Raw genomic sequence first — 19,811 nt, 5'->3', positions numbered from 1 at the left:
CATGTCTGCATACTCTTCGTTGCTGTAACCTCTTTCCATGTTGACTATCCTTTGACAAGTACTAGTATGCCTGCTATGTCTCAGAGCAGTAGTAGTAGTAGTAGTAGTAGTAGTGGCATTTGATGCAAGAAAGCAAGTGTATCACACACAAAACGTTCATCAAAAAGTTTATGCAGCATCAACCAAAAAAAAAAAAAAAAAAAAAATCACACCATTCCCTCCAAATGCCTGTCCAGTTCCTCCTTAAATTTATTCAACCTATCAACTTCCACGACAGATGGAAGTTTGTTCCAGCAATTAACCACCCACTGGCTAAAGGCAAATTTCCGCACATCTAATCTACATCTGTCTTTTCTTAATTTGAATTTATGTCCCCGTAGGTTCGTAATCTGAACAAGTGGAAGGATCCCATCAGAATTCAGCGTGCTCAACCCATTCAAGGCCTTATACACCTCAATCAGATCACCGCGCAGGTGCCTAGTCTCCAGCCACTGCAATTTGCAGAACTTAAGACTCTCTTGGTAAGAGAATCCCTTCATTCCCCTCACCAATCTTGTTGCCCTTCTCTGTACACGCTCAAGTAAATCTACATCCTTCCTAAAATGAGGCCTCCAGACCTGTACGCAGTACTCAACGTGTGGCCTGACCATTGCCTTATACAGAGGGATAATCACCTCCTTTTCCCTGCTAGCAAAATTCCTATATATCATTGACAAATCCCCATGACCTGCCCTGGCAGCCTGTCTGCATTGCTCAGAAAACTTCATATCTGACTGCACAATTACTCCCAGGTCTTTTTCATTTTCTACCACCTTAAGTGTAGTACCACACAGTTGGTACGTTTCTCTGGGGTTACTTCTACCCATATGCAGTACTTTGCATTTGTCAAGGTTAAACTTCAGTTGCCACTTCTTAGCCCATCTGCCCAAATTATCTAGATCCTGTTGCAGTAGCACACTGCCATTACTGTCATTAACAACCCTGCCAACCTTTGTATCATCTGCAAACTTCGACATTAAGCCTGATATACCTTCATCAATATCATTGATAAATATACAAAACAACAGTGGACCTAACACCGAACCCTGTGGGACTCCACTAATAACATTAGTCCAAGAAGAGCAGCACCCATTGATTACCACCCTCTGTCTTCTTCCACTTAACCATCCTTTTATCCATTGTAACAACTTACCCTTAATACCATTCTGCTCCAATTTGTACAATAGTCTTCCATGCGCAACAGTGTCAAAAGCTTTCCTGAAATACAAATATATGATATCAAAATTATTTTTTGCATCCAGTTCCTTTGTAACCACATCATAATATTGAGAGCATTGAGAGAGGGGGAAAGGGAGAGAATGAGCATAACCTAACCTAAACAAACAAGTCAGTGGTGGATCCCAACTAGAAATGTGCAATATCTCGAAAACGATTCACTTAAGGACCCATGTTTACTAGGCTTATTTTGCATATTGTAGTCTGTACAGTTGACCTTTAAATTATTTGACCATCACTTTTGAAACGCCCTGTATATATATATATATATAATAATTATGAATTATCTCTTTGTACAGTATATCTATTTAACATTTGCTACAATTATTTGCAGATAGTGTCTGCAAGCCTATGTTATATTTCCAGCATATATGTCATATTATGCTGCAGGGATTTAGATGAGACCTGAGTCAAAGTGATGGATAAAGATCTCATACTACAATCATATTACACTCTGTGCACACTGACAAGATTTCCTAACTAGATGAGAACAATTCCTCCATGTCAGTCAGCAATTGCTGGAAAAAATACAACACTGATGATTGTATAACAAATATAAAGGAATCTCTAAATGAAAGCTGCTGAGGACTATGAATTTAGCACCTGATGTGGGAAAGAGAGTTTCAGTGATTTCAAAAAAAGTGAGCTGAAAGCAGAAAGGAAGAAGAGGGCACTGTGATTCAAAAATATCTCAGTTGCGGTTAAGGCACTGGAGGAGATTTTGGACATCTACAACTCTAGCTGATAAGGTGTATGAAATGGATCCTTCATGGAGTGTAGTCTAAAATTTAAGAGAGTTGTTGTTGTTTGGTTTTTAGGAGCATTAGCAACTAAGGCCCTATTGCTCCGGGTATGTGCCATGGTCATTCTCTAACCTTTCCGCATCCTCCGTATTTGGTGGTCACGGGCTTGAACCCCGGCCTAATCAAGAAGCGTGTGCTATGCACTGCTGCTCCTGCCCAACTGGCTACGGAGGTGCCTAAATTTAAGAGAACTGGTAGTACTTATGGGCCCCTTAAAATGAGACCTTCAGGGGATTTGTGAATAAAGAAAGCAAATATCCACAACAAGTGTTTTTCAGAACATTACAAATGTGCCTTCTTCCTTTGCAGTATCTTGGAAGTTACCCTCCTGGAAAGATCTTTAGGAGGGTCCCTCATATCACTTTCTAATCCACCCACCAGTATCACTGCCATGCTCATTATCTTTTAAAAAATGCCAATCTTTATGAGCTAAATGATTTTTTTCTTTTTTTTTGCATTTTATATATTCTTCATATAAAAATATTGTGTTTATTTATAATAAGTATGGTTACATATTACACATTTAATTCTTATTGATCACATGTGCACCTTGATTTTTATACAGAAAGTCCAACTACCTTCCTTTTGCATAAAGCTTCAGTCTTTCATGGTTTTGATATTTACAGTGATTTCAGGAATGAATTCCTGTATGACTAGTAGTAGTAGTGGCAAATGATGCGAAAAAGCAAGCCTATACAGCATCAGCCAATAAAAAAAAACAGATACACACTTCACCCATCCTTATCCTCCAAGAATTTGTCTAGTTCTTCCTTGAATTTATTCAAACCATCCACTTCCACAACAACAAATGGAAGCCTATTCCAACAATCACCCACCTGCTGGCTGAAAGCAAACTTCTGCACATTCCTCTTGCTGTGTAGTCTCAGCAAGAGGAAGAATGCCATTCACATTCAGCTCACTCAACCTATTCAAGGCCTTAAATACCTTAATCAGATCATCCCCACAGGTGCCTAATCTCCAGACACTGCAAGTTGCACAACTGAAACCTTCCTAGATAAGAGCACCTTTTTGTTCCCTTCACCAATCTGATTGCACTTCTCTGCACTTATTCCAGCATATCTACATTCTTCCTAAGGTGAGGCCTCCAGACTTGTATACTCTAGGTGTGGCCTTGTACAAAGGAAGAATCATCTCCTTATCCCTACTAGCAAAGTTTCTGTATATCATTGACAAAATCCCATGAGCTGTTCTGGCAGCACGTCTGCATTGCTCAGAGAATTTCATATCTCACTGCACAATTACCCCCCCAAGTCTTTTTCATTTTCTATTAACCTGAGTGTAGTTCCACACAGTTGATAAGTTACTCTGAAATTACTGCTACCCATATGCACTACCTTGCAATTGTCAATGTTAAATTTCAACTGCCATTTCTCAGCCATCGACCTAATTTTTCTAAATCTTGTTGCAGTCGCACACTGTTGTTAACCACTCTGCAAACCTTTGTATCATCTGCAAACTTTGACATTAAGCCTGATATAACTTCATTGATGGCATTAATAAATATTGAAAACAACAATAGGCACAGCACTGAACCCTGGGGAACCCCACTGATAAAACTAGCCCACAAAGAGCAGTGCCCATTGATAACCACTCTCTTTCATCTTCCACTTAACCATCCCTATATCCAAGCAATAATTTGCCTTTAATGCCACATTGCTCCAGTTCATACAGCTATCTTTTATGTGCAACAGTATCAAAAGCCTTCCTGAAATCCAAGTATATGATATCAAAATTAATTTTTGCATTCAGTTCCTTGGTCACAGCATTATAGTAACCTATCAGATTGGTTAGACAAGACTGCCCCTTAACAAATCCATGCTGTGACTGCAGTATAATTGCATTCCTGTCTAGATGATTCTGCATTACTTCTTTAACCACTCAATTTATTCAAGGCCAAGCCAATGGGCTTGGACTTGAAAGATTCAGTGGCTCCATTATTTCCCCTGGAACAGATGTTAAACTGACAGGTCTGTAATTATTCATGTCACCTTTTGATCCCCCCTTTTATGAATTGGGGTTACATTCAGATATCTTCAGTCCATACGGACCTTCCCTGAATCCAATGATGCTCATAATTATGGCTATGGGTTTACTCACTTCCTTTGCTGCCTCCCTTAATATGATTGGATAGATCCCATCTACCCTAGGTGTCTCTTTATATTCAGCTTCAACAATTCCTCTTCCACTCTGCTAAAGAATTCCTCATGTGTGAAGGTAGATGCAAAATATCTATTCAATTTGCCAGCAACCTGAGCAGGGTCATTAGCAATTAACCCATTGACATCAAGTGGCCCAATGTGATTCAACCCCTTCCTTCTACTGTTAATATAAGCATAAAAGTCTTTGCTGCTTTTCTTGGCTTCCTTTGCCAGAGACTTCTCATAACCTGCCTTAGCTTGCCTCACCTCCTTTGTGACTTGATTACAAACTAATTTATATTTACCCATAGGCTTCTATATCACTGATAATTTATATGCATCCCATGCACACTTTTCTTCTCTGCCAAATGTCTAAATAGTTCATTTGACATTCATTTAGGTCTAAGTCTTAAACAGTATTTCTCCATTAGCATGAAAAGCCTAGTAGCTTCTTTGATTACTTCCCCGAATGCTTCTCTTTTAGAATTTGCTGTTGATAACATCATGAGTTGGTCCTACTGCATAGAATTTAAAAACTGACTGAGCCCACTGAAGTCACCCTTACAAAAGCAAAAGGCTTTCTCTTTACCCTTAACAGTAGCTGTGTTTAAAAAAATTCCACATTTATTGGAATTTTATTGTGGTTAAAATTATAATACATTGTGATTGCTAACACCCAATGGGTCTTTTACCTGCAAATTCTTAATGCATGTAAAATCACTGATGATAACTAAATCAAGAGTATTGCTTCCTCTTGTTATTTCTCTAATATGCTACTGTAGAAAACAGTCATCCAAGAAATCTTCAAAAGTCTTGCTAGTGTGTGAGTGACCAATCCACAAATTTCAGTCAACATCTGTAAAGTTAAAATCCCACATTATAAGACATTCTGACTTACTGGCCAACTCTATTTCTCTGTATAGCTGTTTGGTATACTCATCACAGTCTATAACACACTTCTATAAGGAAGTGGAGCACAACTCAAGTTTAACATTGCCCACATGCAGTACTTTGCATTTGTCATAACCTCAGAGAAACATACCAACTGTGTGGTACTACACTTAGGGTGGTAGATAATGAAAAAGACCTGGGAGTAATTGTGAAGTCAGATATGAAGTTTACTGAGCAGTGCAGACAGGTGCCAGAGCAGGTCATGGGGTATTGTCAATGATATACAGGAATTTTGCAAGTAGGAAAAAAGAGGTTATTATCCCTTTGTATAAGACAATGGTCAGGCCATGCCTTGAGTTCTGTATACAGGTCTGAAGGCCTCATTTTAGAAAGGATGTACAGTTCCTTGAGTGAGTACAGAGAAGGGCAACAAGATTGGTGAGGGGAACAAAGGGGTTCTCTTACCAACAAAGGCTTAAGTTCTGCAAATTTCAGCAGCTGGAGACTAGGCACCTGCGAGGTGATCTGACTGAGGTGTATAAGGCCTTGAATGGGTTGAACAGGCTCAATTCTAATGGGATTCTTCCTCTTACTCAGATTACAAAACTGAGGAGGGGATAAATTCAAATTGAGGAAAGACAGTTGTAGAATAGAACAGACATGCGAAAATTTGCTCTTAGCCAGCAGGTATTTGAATGCTGGAACAAACTTTCATCTGTCGTTGTGAAAGTCAATAGTTTAAATAAATTCAAGGAGGAACTTGACAAACATTTAGAGGTAATAGATGTGTGGAATGTTTTTTTTTTTTTTTTTTTTTTTTGGCTGTTGTTACGTAAACTTACTTCCTTGCAACATATGCCTCTACTGCTACTACTACTATCCCATCTCTGTAAAAACAATCTCTCTTGTTAATAACCACAGACCACACTGAGAAAAATTCTATCAAGAGTATCACAAGTATCAAAGTATATCAAGAGTTCACTGTATATTTCCCATTAGAAAGCCTTTTATTCATAATGAAATCAACAGAAACTTGTAGTGTATGCACTGTACCATCTGAGAGATCACTGCCTTTATCGGGAAAAAAACTTGCTTTTTTACAAGCAAATTTCAACTTGCTGTTATTGTTATTTGGTTTTTTTAGGAGCATTAGCAACTAAGGCCATATTGCTCTGGGGATATGCGGTGGTCATTACCTGACCTTTCCGCATCCTCTGTATTTGGTGGTAACGGGCTCGAACCCCGGTCTAATCAAGAAGCATGTGCTACGCACTGCTGCTCCTGCCCACCTGGCTACAGAGGTGCCCATTTCAACTTGCATAGCCTATCAGAAAACACAGACAAGAGCACAGTTATTTGAAATAGTATTACCTTTTTTGGGAAAAGATGTTTAGAAGTTGTTTTATTTGAAATTTGTTTCATTATACTTTTTTTGAATGCATTCATATACATTATATATGTTAATCCTCCAACATGTATTGGGACACTTATAACATTAATTTCAAAGATCCCATTATGGGTAAATGGCATTAATAGTTAAAAGTAGGATATAAAAGGCATGCAAACTCAATGATAGGTAAACATAACAGAATGGGATGAGAAAAATATCCATATTCCTTCTCAAGGGATGCAACAGTAGGTTGTCACATAGCAGGTGTATCTACTAGTCTGACAGTAGCAAGTATGGGTCAACCAACATCAACTGTTGAAAACACTGTATGCCAAAAGAAGACAAAAATTAATGTGACCATTCATCTAAGCTAGAAAGACCACTGTTTGTAATCCCCAGAGCACGTTGACAATTGAAAGTGATAGTGAGAGGAGATTGCAAAGTCATCATTAATGAGCTGACTTGCAAGTAGTTTACAATTGTGAATTAAGCGTAGGCCCAACAACCACCAGAAAAACACTTTGCAGAATGGGTTACCATGGACATATAACTGATCATAAGCCACAACTGTCTTCTAGCAATGCCCATCTCAACCTATCCTGGTGCACAAAATGGAAGTGATGGTCATTGTAGCAATAGCAGAACACATGGACTGATGAATCACAATACAAAGTCCAGGCATCTGATGGGCACACCAGAGTATGGAATACATCCAAAAAACAGTTCTGTACAGACTGTACAGAACTGTACAGAACTGTTTTTTGGATGAACTTTTTACAGACTGTATTCCATCAGCAATGAAGTATGTTGTTGGTGGTGGTAGTAGTGTGATGGTATGGACATGTTTTAAATGGGTTAGATTTGTTCCACTAGTTATCACTGATGAAACCATGAATACAACTGTTTAATGTGACATACTGAATAATCTTCCATACCTGCATTACAGCAATTTTCTGGAGAGGAGCCATACAGATATTAGGATGACATTGCTGTGTCCCAAAGCATGATCAGTATAACAAGATGTTATTTTTTTTTCATTCACCAGTGGATTAAGAAAAATAACATACTAAACTTGCCATTTCAAGTTCAGATCAGAACACTTTTAGAATGTTTGGACAACAACAGAGAACCAGAACAAGATGTCCTAGTTCAAATAGCCTTACAGAATAGCTGAAGCATAGGGAAAAATTCTGGTGTCTAATGTACAAACCAAAAATTTGTAGAAAGTGTCCACCACAGGATTACTGATATCATTAAAGTCCACAGGAGTCATATTAAAAAATTACTATATTAAAAATTTCTATTTCATAATCAAGAATTTGTTCATTTAGTACACCAAGACATGCTGAAGATAGCATAGGTATGCGTGTTCACACACACACATATACAGGGTGTTTCAGTTAAACGTTTCAGAACTTCTAAGAGGGGTAGGGTACATCCTGACAACTCGAAATCATATAGCAATGTGGGGTCGGAAATGCTTTCCTGAAGCGGTGTTGTACACAGAAGCACCATAAAGAAAATAGACTGTAAGTGAGAAATCGTTTTAATAATACATGAAAAGAAGCAAAAGGTACATGGATTAAAGTAAGTGTTCAAAGTTTCTTCCACGGGCTACAATGCACGCCTCACATCTCCGATGCATGGACATCCGAACATTCTGGAATACTCCAGGCGAATTTCGAATTTCTTCGGCAGCTACTGCGATTCTTACAACCAGCTCCTCAGCATTGTCAACAGGGGTGTCATAAACTAGCGATTTCATATGACCCCAGAAATAAAAATCAACACATGATAGGTCGGGTGACAACTTTTGAGAGATGAACAGATTTCTGCATCGACGCAACAGACAATGTGGTTCCAACACGATGGAGCCCCTGCCCATTATAGCAGAGATGTTCGTAACTACCTGGATGTCACATTTGGTCAACAGTGGATCGGACGTGGTGGTCCCATGCGTTGGCCTGCTCGGTCACCCGACCTATCATGTCTTGATTTTTATTTCTGGGGTCATATGAAATCGCTAGTTTATGACACCCCTGTTGACAATGCTGAGGAGCTGGTTGCAAGAATCGCAGTAGCTGCCGAAGAAATTCGAAATTCGCCTGGAGTATTCCAGAATGTTCGGATGTCCATGCGTCGGAGATGTGAGGCGTGCATTGTAGCCCGTGGAAGAAACTTCGAACACTTACTTTAATCCATGTACCTTTTGCTTCTTTTCATGTATTATTAAAACGATTTCTCACTTACTGTCTCTTTTCTTTATGGTGCTTCTGTGTACAACACCGCTTCAGGAAAGCATTTCTGACCCTACATTGCTATATGATTTCGAGTTGTCAGGATGTACCCTACCCCTCTTAGAAGTTCTGAAACGTTTAACTGAAACACCCTGTATATATATATATATATATATAAAAACGAATTACTTACTGGTACACATGAAGTTGGTATTTCTGCTGCAGTACCATTAATTTCAAATTTATACCACCCAGGGACCAGGTTCCTATCACAGAGGAGTTCATGACGAGATGGAGCTTGATAATCAGGACTTCTATGTGATTCATTAATTATTAGATATCTTCCAAGTGAGCAAGGATCTAGAAATCAGAGGTTCAAAAATAACCTTAAATTTGTTAAAGTTTAACTTATTTGAAAAAGTAGGATACGATTTAATTGAATTTAGGCTTTAACATTACATAAATTTCATACATTTTTTTTAATTTGAATTAAAGTTATTATTCAGATATGTCTTTCTTTTTAAAAATGAAATGATTTGTTGATTTTATGTTTTTAAAAAGTACTCCATCCGAAGTATTTATTTTTATATAATGTTTTATGAATGAAACATATTTCATGAAGAAGAACGTGAATGAAGTTTTCCAGATTTCTTTATACCATTTTTCCCAAAGTATTTATTTATTTGGGGGGGGGGGGTACTTTTTTTTAGCCATTTTTAGAGAATTATAAAGCCCTTATTACTTTTATTTGGCCCTTTTAGAAAGTTTTATTAAACCATTCCAAACTTCAGTAAAATTAATGAAATCTAATAATTAGACTTTTTTTTTTTTCATACACATTATGGGTTATCCAAAAACTTTAATTAGCTAAAGTGCTGGAAATTCCATTTGTGGCAGTGATATAAACTGTAGGAACAAATGGGCAATACAATTCATGAACATAAAAGAAAATCTCTTAGTTCAAGCACTCAGCACATTAAAGTGGCTGCTTTTTAAAGAGTTTATTCTTTTGTCATTAATTTACAAAATACAGTAAACTTCCATTACAGCAGTTTAAAAGGAACTGGCCCAACAGAGCACTGTTGGCAAGAAAGTGTTATAAGTGGGGAACCAAGCCCCACTTTCGGAGTCTATTTTTCATCAGTAAATTTGGTATATAATGTAGTTTTTTTTTTAGACTATAAATTCTGAACACCGGTAGAATAGTCAGAGGGGTTCCTTGACCAACAGCCAGACAAACACAACCCTGCGCACTTGGCACCAGTACCTGTCACAGGGTAGAACCCCCTCTATCAGGGAGAAATAATAATAACATACAAACAGTCAATCAGGAAGTCCCACTGGTACAAGAAGCTCACTGGCACACACATAAGTGCCTAACAGAGCAGTTCGCCTAAACGATAAGTTACCCAAAGACAATCCCTGAATTTCTTACTCAAGGAATCACATATCTGAAGGCTAAAGACCAAGATACAAGAAACTCGGCAAAATACAGGCCAATCACCTATCTCCCAACAATGTACAAGTTCCTGACCAGCTGCATAACCAAGAAGATATCAGACCACTTGGAGAGTCAGAACATCATAGCCAAACAGCAGAAAGGATGCAAGGAGCAATTAACCATTGAAGCCACAGTTATTATTATTTTTATTAGCTACATTTCAATGCCAAAAAGCTTTGAAACGGTCTCGTCTGGGTGGTGGTATCCGCTGAGAATAAATAACAATATTCTTCTCCACTGGTGAAGTGTTATTTATTCAAGGTAGTACAATACCATGGCAACTCGTTATGAAGGCAGTCACAATATGAGATATAACCAAAATGATGCCAATTTAATTAATTAATTTAACTACTTTGGTAGATAGCTATGTTAAAATGATGCATTTGCACTAACCTACATATTAATAAATTCAAGGAGGAACTGGACAAACTTTTAGAGGGAATGGATGTATGAATTTTTTTTTTTTTTTTTTTGCTGATGCTACATAAGCTTGCTTTCTTGCATCACATGCCTCAATTACTACTACTACTACTGGGTGTTGTATTGCACATTTTGTTTTGAAGGAAAATTTTATTTTGCAACTATGAAATGCATAACATAAATGAGAAGTGATGTTTCCAAAAATGGACTGTGCAACTCCAAAATCAGGATAAATGGGGATTGCTTATACAAATAAGACTTGGAGTGTTAGATTTAGGCATAAGCCAAATAAACCATGGGAGCTTGCAATTTCCTTATGTGAGGATATAAATGTATATCATATTTTAGGGATCTTCTAAATCTAACCTCGGATACCCAAACTTAATTTTATTATTTTGATCATGATATACAGGAGGTTTATTACATTTACTTAATTAATTAATAAAAAATAAATAAATACAATTTATATATGAGTAAATTAAATAAAATACATGACAAAGAAAGAAAGAAAAATCTTTCCTTTCCACCATCCCACATTCTAATTTCTTTATTCTATATATTACTAATGTAGCTATTACTGCTTATTTATATACTGCCTGGTCACTTTATTATGATCATGAGATAAAAGCATGTTGGACTGCTGTTAGCCCCAATTTATGCTCTGATACAACATGGCATGGAGGAAAACAAGCATTGAAAGGTGACCTGAGAAATACTGAACCATTCATGTAACAAACAAACTATCTTCAAGGAGGAACTGGAACATTGAGATTTGAGATCAGCATCTCAAATCTTATTGAACAAGTCAATGGATTGAGCTGGTCAGGGCAGATGCTGAGTGTCTCCCTTGTGCTCTTTCAACCATTTCACACATATGTTGTAGCAGATGGTTGTCCTGAAATTACCTCTGTGTGGGTAAATATGTCCATATGGGTAAATATACATTTTGGATGAGGTGCACTGTCAGGTACATCTGATCCACAATGACCTTCAGATATACTCTGGTATTCACAATGCCCTCCAATGGATCAGAGTAACAAAAGTATACCATGAAAACATGCTCTGAACCATTACACTTCCTGCAGCAGCCTGCATTGTTAGTACATGATGTCTCCATGCTTCAGGAAGTTTCTTCTACGTGTGCACTCCTCCATAAGTGTTGAAAAGCTTCAATTGGGATGCAACAGACCACAACTTGTCTCCAGTCCTCCTGCTTCCATCCTTATCATTCTTGGAAGCAACCATATTTTCTAGTTAGTGACCAAGATCAATGGATTCTGTGAGGGTCGCTTAAACCATTAGTGCATTTTTTTTTTTTTTTTTGTACAGTAATTCACATGGTGCAGGTGATTTGTGATGTTCCCTTATTAAATAGAGAAATTAAGTAAGCTGTCATTTGGAAATGATTACATATAAACCTTTATATGTAATCATTTCATCAAACACATCAAGCACTTTTCATTTTACATTTTTTGACTGCAGTTTTGTCTGTTCATGGGTGTTTCCTGGGCTTTTTTTTCCCTTTTTATCACCATTTCTTAAGACAGTCATTAAGTGAGTGTTCACAAAACACTCAACAAGCACAGCCATCTTTTCTCTGCTGTAGCACCAACTAAGTAAGCACGAACAATCGTATCTCTTTAGAAGTCCATAATCCCGCCTCGGGCTTGGATCAAAGTACTGCAAAAACCTTGAGAGGTGCATTATGGCCACAGAAGCCGATGCGCCAACAACTACCAAAAAAAAAAAAAAAAAAAAAGAAGAAGAAGTCCATAAATTCCTGTCTGTTCCCCCATTGCGGTGAATGTAGATGGACACCAGCTGGGTCCAATAGCTTTATGGCACTTTTCTGCACACATTGCACATCATGACCTCTTCAATTTACAAATTTTTGCATAGACTGTTGCATATAGTTCAAATTTCCATGATCCTAATACCACGAAGTAAGGCCACAAAGTGTATTACTAATATGAAAAGGCAAGACAACATAGCCAAAGTTATCCAAGTTCGTTTCTGAGCCAAGGTTATCCATATTCAAACCAATGATTATAGTGCAATTGTGGACAAGTGGGAGAGGCTAGATATATATATGGTTTTAACCATTTCAAGCCTCTGGTAAGCAGACAGTATTGTACCATGTAATAAGGAATCATCTACTATTGCCTAGTGTTGCAGACACGCAACCAATCTTCTGTGGATTACGATGCCACACTGTGCATATGTAAATGGTAAGTGGTCAGCTTGCAAGGACAGAGTTGCATATGCTATGGTCTAAACCAATGTAATTCCACAAAATAAATTGTCTTGTAAAATAAAGTAGTTATAAACATCTCTGACCATGTATGGCCATCACAAAATATAAACAAAAAATTAATTTTCTCTTTATATTCTGATTCTTAAATTAATATTTTAATTTGAAAATACTTGAATGCAAAATTAATTTTATTTTTATAACCAAAAAATCAATAGAGACAAGGGTTGTAAGTAACTCCATTTATTCTACTGCTATTCCCACATTCAAGCCACTATTTCTCTCCATCCTCCTACCCATGCAAGCTTTCTCCACTTTAAATAATCCTCACTAAACTCAGAAGGATCCCCCTTCCAATAAATCAATTGCCTTCAGGAGATCCAACCTGAAATCAATCCAGCTTGAAGACCACTACCACTACAACTCAGTAGTGGTAAAACTCAGTCCAAACTGGCATTACCCAGAATGACACTATCCTCAAGTTGGCAATGCTAACCACAAAGGCTATTATTGGATGGTGAGATGTTATGGTCATTAATAGCATTGTTACCTAAATGCTATTTACCTACTTGATGGGTAAGTACCTACTTACCAATGAGATGCCAATAAAAGCCAAAATGGTCATATAGGTGATGGCATGCATTTCAAATAAATAACAATATACTTCTCCTTTTGGAGAAGTGCTTTCTTTTTTTTTTTTTTTTTTTTTTTTTTTTGAGGTGCACAGTGCAAGAATGAGGCAACTCATGGCAAAGAACCTCTATGAGATAGGATCAGCACATTTTACGTAGGATGAAAAACCTACATCCTACATAAAATGTGCTGATGTTTTTCATCTACTATGTAGGATGAAAAACCTAGAATGCCTAGCCTAAGAGGATAACATTATTACTAAACCTGAACCTGGCAATCAACTGTTCCTAGTGAAAAGACCTTTAAGAAATTCCTGTTGTCATCAAAAGTATTTAAATCCAAACATTCCAAATGAGAAACAAAAAAAAGTGTCAAAACCAAAAATTCACCACCATAGAGAATATTTTGTGATGAATAAACTATGATGTTGTTTATAATCAATGGTCTTTATTATATTTTGCACACCAGGACTATGTTTAACAGACAAAGTTTTCAGTGATTAGTAATTAAATGCATTGGATTACTTAGTTGGTATATAATGGATGAGTCCTTAAGAGACAGAATGCATACTGAGGACTAGGGCTAGCTTCAGGGGTGATCAAGTGGTGCAGCTGCACAGGGCTCCAATATTTAGGGGTGCAAAATGTCCTGCAAATTCACTGATTTGCTGTAAATCTCAAGTTGCAATCTTCCAAAAGTCACGATATGAAGTCAATCTTACATTCCGATTCAAGCAATTCAGAAGAGTTCAGATTTCAGTTATTGTGCATTCGAATGAATAAATAATATATTTGATTCTTTCCTACAAGGGCTCTCATACATTGTTTAATTTTTAAAATAAAAAAGTAAGTATTTTTCAGTTAATAGTAAAAGTGTAATGCATAAACTTAATAGGAAATTGGAGAGGGCGCACCAAAAAATCTTGCACAGGGTGCTGATAGACCTGGGGCTGGTTCTGCTGGAGACCATTACTTACATCAAAGTGGTGGTTTTCAATTATGATAATAAAAAGCCAGCACTCGACTGATTTATTTTTGGAAAATAAAATGTAATCATGTTTTCCCATAGGTTAGGAAAAGGAGTTGCAATCTCAGGTGACAAAATGAAGAACATCTAAGAAACATAATTATTGTGAATAAGTAACTTACTTGAATTTGGCAGACATTCCTTGACCGTATATGTGGACTTTTAAAAATGAATGGTGGTGGAGTTATTGACATGAAGGGGATAGGGTTTCTTCATGTGAAGATGAGACCGTGGGACTATTCTCTGGGCCCTTAACTTGAAATAACTGCTGCGAGGACAGCTGCTCTGATGCTTTCTTCTTATCATCATACATTTTTGTGTAGCAGCTTATGTCATTTCTTATTTTTCTTATGACTGCAGAGCTGCGTTCCCGATTGGGATCATTATCATCTAGTATGGCCATTCCAAGTTCAAAATAATTAAGTGCTTCTTCCAAGATCTCGATTGTTAAAACCTTGGATGGAGATGACTCAAAATTGGCGTCTGCTTCTAGAGTCCTTTCTGCATCCAACTGCATCACATCTTCATCAGATAGTTCCCGGTTGTGATACGCAAGCAGCTCCTCAACATCTTTTGCCTCCAGGTCATAAAATCCCATCTTCTTACCCATATTAACAAGCTCATTCTGGATATCTTTAAAAGTCCCCTCGGAACCTTGAAAATTACTAACGCAATCAGGCCAAAGCTTTATCCATGCTTTGTTCATACTGGAAGAAGCAATTTCATTCCAAGAATAAACAATATTATCGATAGCCTTGCGGATGTCAAAAGCACGCCAGAAATCCCTCAAAGTGAAAGCATTGTCACCATCAGTTTCTTTGATGGCTTGGGAAAAGGTTCTGTGTAGGTAGTAAGCTTTGAAATTCTCCATTACACCCTGATCCATTGGCTGCAGTAACGAAGTTGTATTTTGTGGTAGGAAAATCACCTTCACATCCTCTGACAAGTCATCAAGGGCTGTAGAATGCCCTGGTGCATTATCAAGGACAAGCAGTGCTCTATTTTTCAGATTATTCTGAATGCAATAAAGTTGAACAGCTGGACAGAAATAATTCTTAAACCAGTCTTCAAAAATTGCCATAGTTATCAAAGTTTTCTTGTTTGTCTTCCAAACAACCGATAAACAATTCTTGGAGAAACCGTGCAAAGCCTTTGGATTCTCAGAATGATAAACAAGTAATGGTTTAAGTTTAAAATCTCCTGCTGCATTCCCTCCAAGAAGAAGAGTAAGCCTGTCTTTAGAAGGCTTAAAGCCAGGCATACTCTGTTCCTCTTTGGAAATAAATGCCCTTTCGGGCATTTTTTTCCAATACAGTCCAGTTTCACAAACATTAAAAACCTGATGAGGTGAATAATTTCCATTGTTAATTATGGCCTGAAAAAAACTTGGATATGATTTAGCTGCTTCTAAATCTCCACTTGCATCCTCACCAAAAACTTTGGAATTATACAACACAACACGTTTCTTAAAGTTCTCAAACCATCTACGGCTTGCTACAAAAGGCTCCACTGTTGAACTTTCTCCAGATTCATTCTTTATATCCTCAAATAAGCTCCTTGCTTTCTCCATAATTAAGTGTTTGCTTACAGCCATCTGCTGATCTTCCAGCCAAATCGTCAATAACCTTTCCATCTTAGACATTATTTTATTATTATTTCTAATCAACAGGCTAGTAGGTGAAGCTGCTGGAGTTTTTGAAAATTCCTTGATCTTAACAGCATCTTTAACAATTGTCCTTACCGTTGTTGCTGGAAGGGCGAAAACTCTTGCTATATCGACAGCACGTTCGCCAGCTTCAGAACGTCTGATAATTTCCAATTTCACTTCTAAGGTTATTGTTCTCCTGAATTTTTTAAATCCAAGCGGTTTAAAACTGCTACTCTTTCTTCTCTCAGCCATTGGAGATAGATTTTCAGACGATGCAAAAAAAATAACACTCAGGAATTTAAACTAGAATGGTGTTAAACAACAACTGACGCCGTTTAGTGCGTCGGAGGCACGTGACAAACAACGTACGTAAAGTCGCCTCTCCTCCGACGGAAACAACGTAATTGGGGAACAGCTAAAGCATGTTAGAGGAAAACCCGGATGTAACGGTTGACCGATGTAACTTCAAAAATGATGCTGTTCAAATCGGTTTCCTTTACTGGAAAGGCGTCTGACAAGAAATATATATGATGAGATTTGCCAGATGGTTTTAAAACTAGCCACAACTGTTAGCCTGAGTACCTGCATCATCATTATTATCATCAAGCTCGTTCCTAACACGGAAAAGGCGCACAACCATCTACGATCGGAATATTTTAGGCACGAAAACTCTGGAACTTTAAACAGCTGGGACCTTGAAAGAGAGACATAAAAGGCTCGTTTGTCGTTTCAAGAATTATAAACAATTCGTATCGGCAGAATGATTGCATTTATAATGTCGTTATACTACAAAATCATAAAATGACATTTTTATCTTAATTATAGACAGGTCATTAAAATACGCGTACCCTCCGACTTTGTGGTATGGTAATTTCGCCATAGGGTCCACGTATTGTTTGTTGGTCTATCAGTTCCTATGTAAGGAACTTAGAAGAAATCGAAAACGTGTGCTGGGTATTCAGTAAACACTGACCCACGAGGTATATAGGAAAGGTGGAAGGAGAACCCACATAATGGCTAAAGTTCTTTTGTACACGAGCCCAATGAACCCCTGGCGCTCGTCGCCGTGATGGGATATTGTGCTGTAATTCTACTTCACAATAAAGATTTATTTATTTATTTATTTATTTACTTAGCCCACTTAATTCAGTGGCATAACCACTGCGGCGTTATACCTTCATGGGGCCCAAGGCAAATTGTAATTTGGGGGCACCATCTATACCTCCATAGGACCCAAGTCAAAATGGAATTTTGGGGCCCCATCTAAATTAAAAACTAATTAAGAACATTTTCAATTTCATTTTCAAATTAATAATTTTCAAATTAATCTTCAAGTAAAGTTCATTGACCTTGATAGGTAGAAAGTTCAGTTTCCGATAAAAAAAAAAATCACTTAAGAAATATTAGTAAAAAACAGCAATGAGTTTTTGAAACGCTGATTTTGCCCCCCCCCCCCTCTGAACGGGGCCCTAGACAAATGTATTTTTTGCCTGTAGGATAACGCGCCACTGGGCATAACTAAAGTGGGGAGGGGGATTTCAAACCTTGCATCGTTCCGTCGTTTTGATGCTGATCTTTGTTTTACCAACGACGTAGCGATGGAGATGGGGGGAAGAGATAGAGAAGGAGAAGTGATATTTGTCATCAAGAACTGGTCTACGGAAGAGGGCTCCAGATGAATTTAGAAAATGCAAGAGACAAATTTTATTACAAATAAAATCTTTTTCAATAATATATGCATTAATACATATTTTAAATACTTAAATGTCCATTGTAGACAGTACCAATATTTGAGATACAAAATTTCGATCCCCATATGATCCAGTTCGCGTGAGATTTTTGTCCACAGAGGAATCCGGTGAAAAACTGCCACTCTTAAAATTACCTATTCGACTTGATACAAATACCCAAAATGATCAACTCAACGTTGGTCAATACTCGAAATGTTCATTTTGAACATTTCAACATTTTGAAAATAGTTTTTACAATATTTAAGAAATAGTGAGAAATAAGCTAAACTGGCATAAGCATCAGAAAACTAAGATTACTTTGTGTTGCTTTTCCCCAACTCGAAACTTATTAAATTCCCACATAATCTTCAATTAGTAATTATATTAATATATAAATAAATTTTTCTCATAAGTCAAACATCTGAAACCACATTCTATCCTATAAATAATCATGCTCTTAAAAAACAAAAAAAAAAAAAAAAAAAAACCTAGGCATTTAATTAGAAAATTACGTCCGATTAATTTATCACTTCGATAAATAAATAAACAAACGGAAAGCATAAATTAATTAAAAAGGGCTCCAAGTGTTGATTTGTTTTTAAGAAATAATCAATGGATTCTTTGGTTAATGCATGTTTTAAAAATTAAATAATTTCAGAAAATAAATGAAATTACTGATGTAACTGAAAACAAAAGCGCGCGTAAACAATTTAGTTGATCCTATATATACGATAGTTTAGAAATTTGTAAATGTGTGGTAGGGTGGCCGAGCGGTCTAAGGCGCTGGTTTAAGGCACCAGTCTCTTCGGAGGCGTGGGTTCGAATCCCACCCCTGCCAAGTATTTTTTTTTTTTGCTTCCTTTTTTTATATAACCCATCATTCAAGCTTTTAAAAATCCATCATTCAGGCTTTTTTTAAAATGAAACGTGCAGTTAAATTTTTTTTTTAAATGCAAACCATATTACAAATTTCAGAAAAAAAAAACATTACAATGTGGTAGGGTGGCCGAGCGGTCTAAGGCGCTGGTTTAAGGCACCAGTCTCTTCGGAGGCGTGGGTTCGAATCCCACCCCTGCCAAGTATTTTTAACCCCAGGGGCTCACATCTGGTGAGTATGGGCTTGGCACACCCAGGGTCCTCAGCTGAAATCGTCATTCTTCTCTTTCTTGGTGATTCCTTTCTACTTCTGACTCTTTTTTTTTGCTTGCTCTCTCTCTCTCTCTCTCTTTCAGGGTAACTCGGGCATTTTGTTTTGGCTGGTGCAGCATAAGCCTCAGGCTTCCTTGCATCATATGGCTAATAATAATAATATTCAATAATTTAATATGGTCTGAATGGGTGAAAGTTACCATTGGTACATAATCTCTAAGATCAGGCCACATCTATTCATGGATATTTTACTCATAGGGTTCGCGTAAATTAAAAATTGTATTGAAATTATAAAATTTTAAATTTTGTAAAATATTTTATAAATTTTCTTGCCTACAAATACCACCATTCGTCACTGTTTTCTTACACGGAATCCTGCATATCAGAGCAAACGTTAACGAGCTGATGTTTGCGCTTGCTAATTAATTGAATGATAATAACAAATGGCTCGAAAATGTCCAGAACATTGAGAGGGTGAGGGATTAGATATACGGTCAAACAGTTCCCCTCATATTTTCGGAACAGTCAGAGGCGGATTTAACGGCGGGCGCACCGGGCGCGTGCCCTGGGCCCCGACTTCTGAAGGGCCCACCCAAAAACCCCAACAAATTAGTTGAACATATTAGTTCAAAACTTTGTGATTATTATTATGCTATTATTAACTATACTATACATATATTATATTCAAATTTTATTGG

General features: G+C 37.3%; 1 protein-coding gene and 2 non-coding genes across 3 annotated transcripts in view; 2 read left to right on the top strand and 1 right to left on the bottom strand.

Moving 5' to 3' along the window:
- Positions 1 to 19,811, bottom strand: part of LOC150075941 (von Willebrand factor D and EGF domain-containing protein-like) — a 213,488-nt gene that overhangs the window by 116,031 nt on the left and 77,646 nt on the right. The window contains exon 2 of the mRNA XM_090388022.1: positions 8,949 to 9,115. Coding sequence (XP_090244148.1) covers positions 8,949 to 9,115 — 167 coding nt within the window. The remainder of the gene's footprint in view (positions 1 to 8,948; positions 9,116 to 19,811) is intronic.
- Positions 18,721 to 18,802, top strand: TRNAL-AAG (transfer RNA leucine (anticodon AAG)). Its single transcript has one exon. It is a non-coding gene; the product is annotated as a tRNA-Leu (tRNA).
- Positions 18,961 to 19,042, top strand: TRNAL-AAG (transfer RNA leucine (anticodon AAG)). The gene has a single exon. It is a non-coding gene; the product is annotated as a tRNA-Leu (tRNA).

This window comes from Mastigoproctus giganteus, chromosome 13, assembly GCF_048544385.1.
Source record: "Mastigoproctus giganteus isolate SK-2022 chromosome 13, ASM4854438v1, whole genome shotgun sequence".
NCBI classification, from domain to species: domain Eukaryota; kingdom Metazoa; phylum Arthropoda; class Arachnida; order Uropygi; family Thelyphonidae; genus Mastigoproctus; species Mastigoproctus giganteus.
This window is presented reverse-complemented; position numbering and strand designations above follow the sequence as displayed.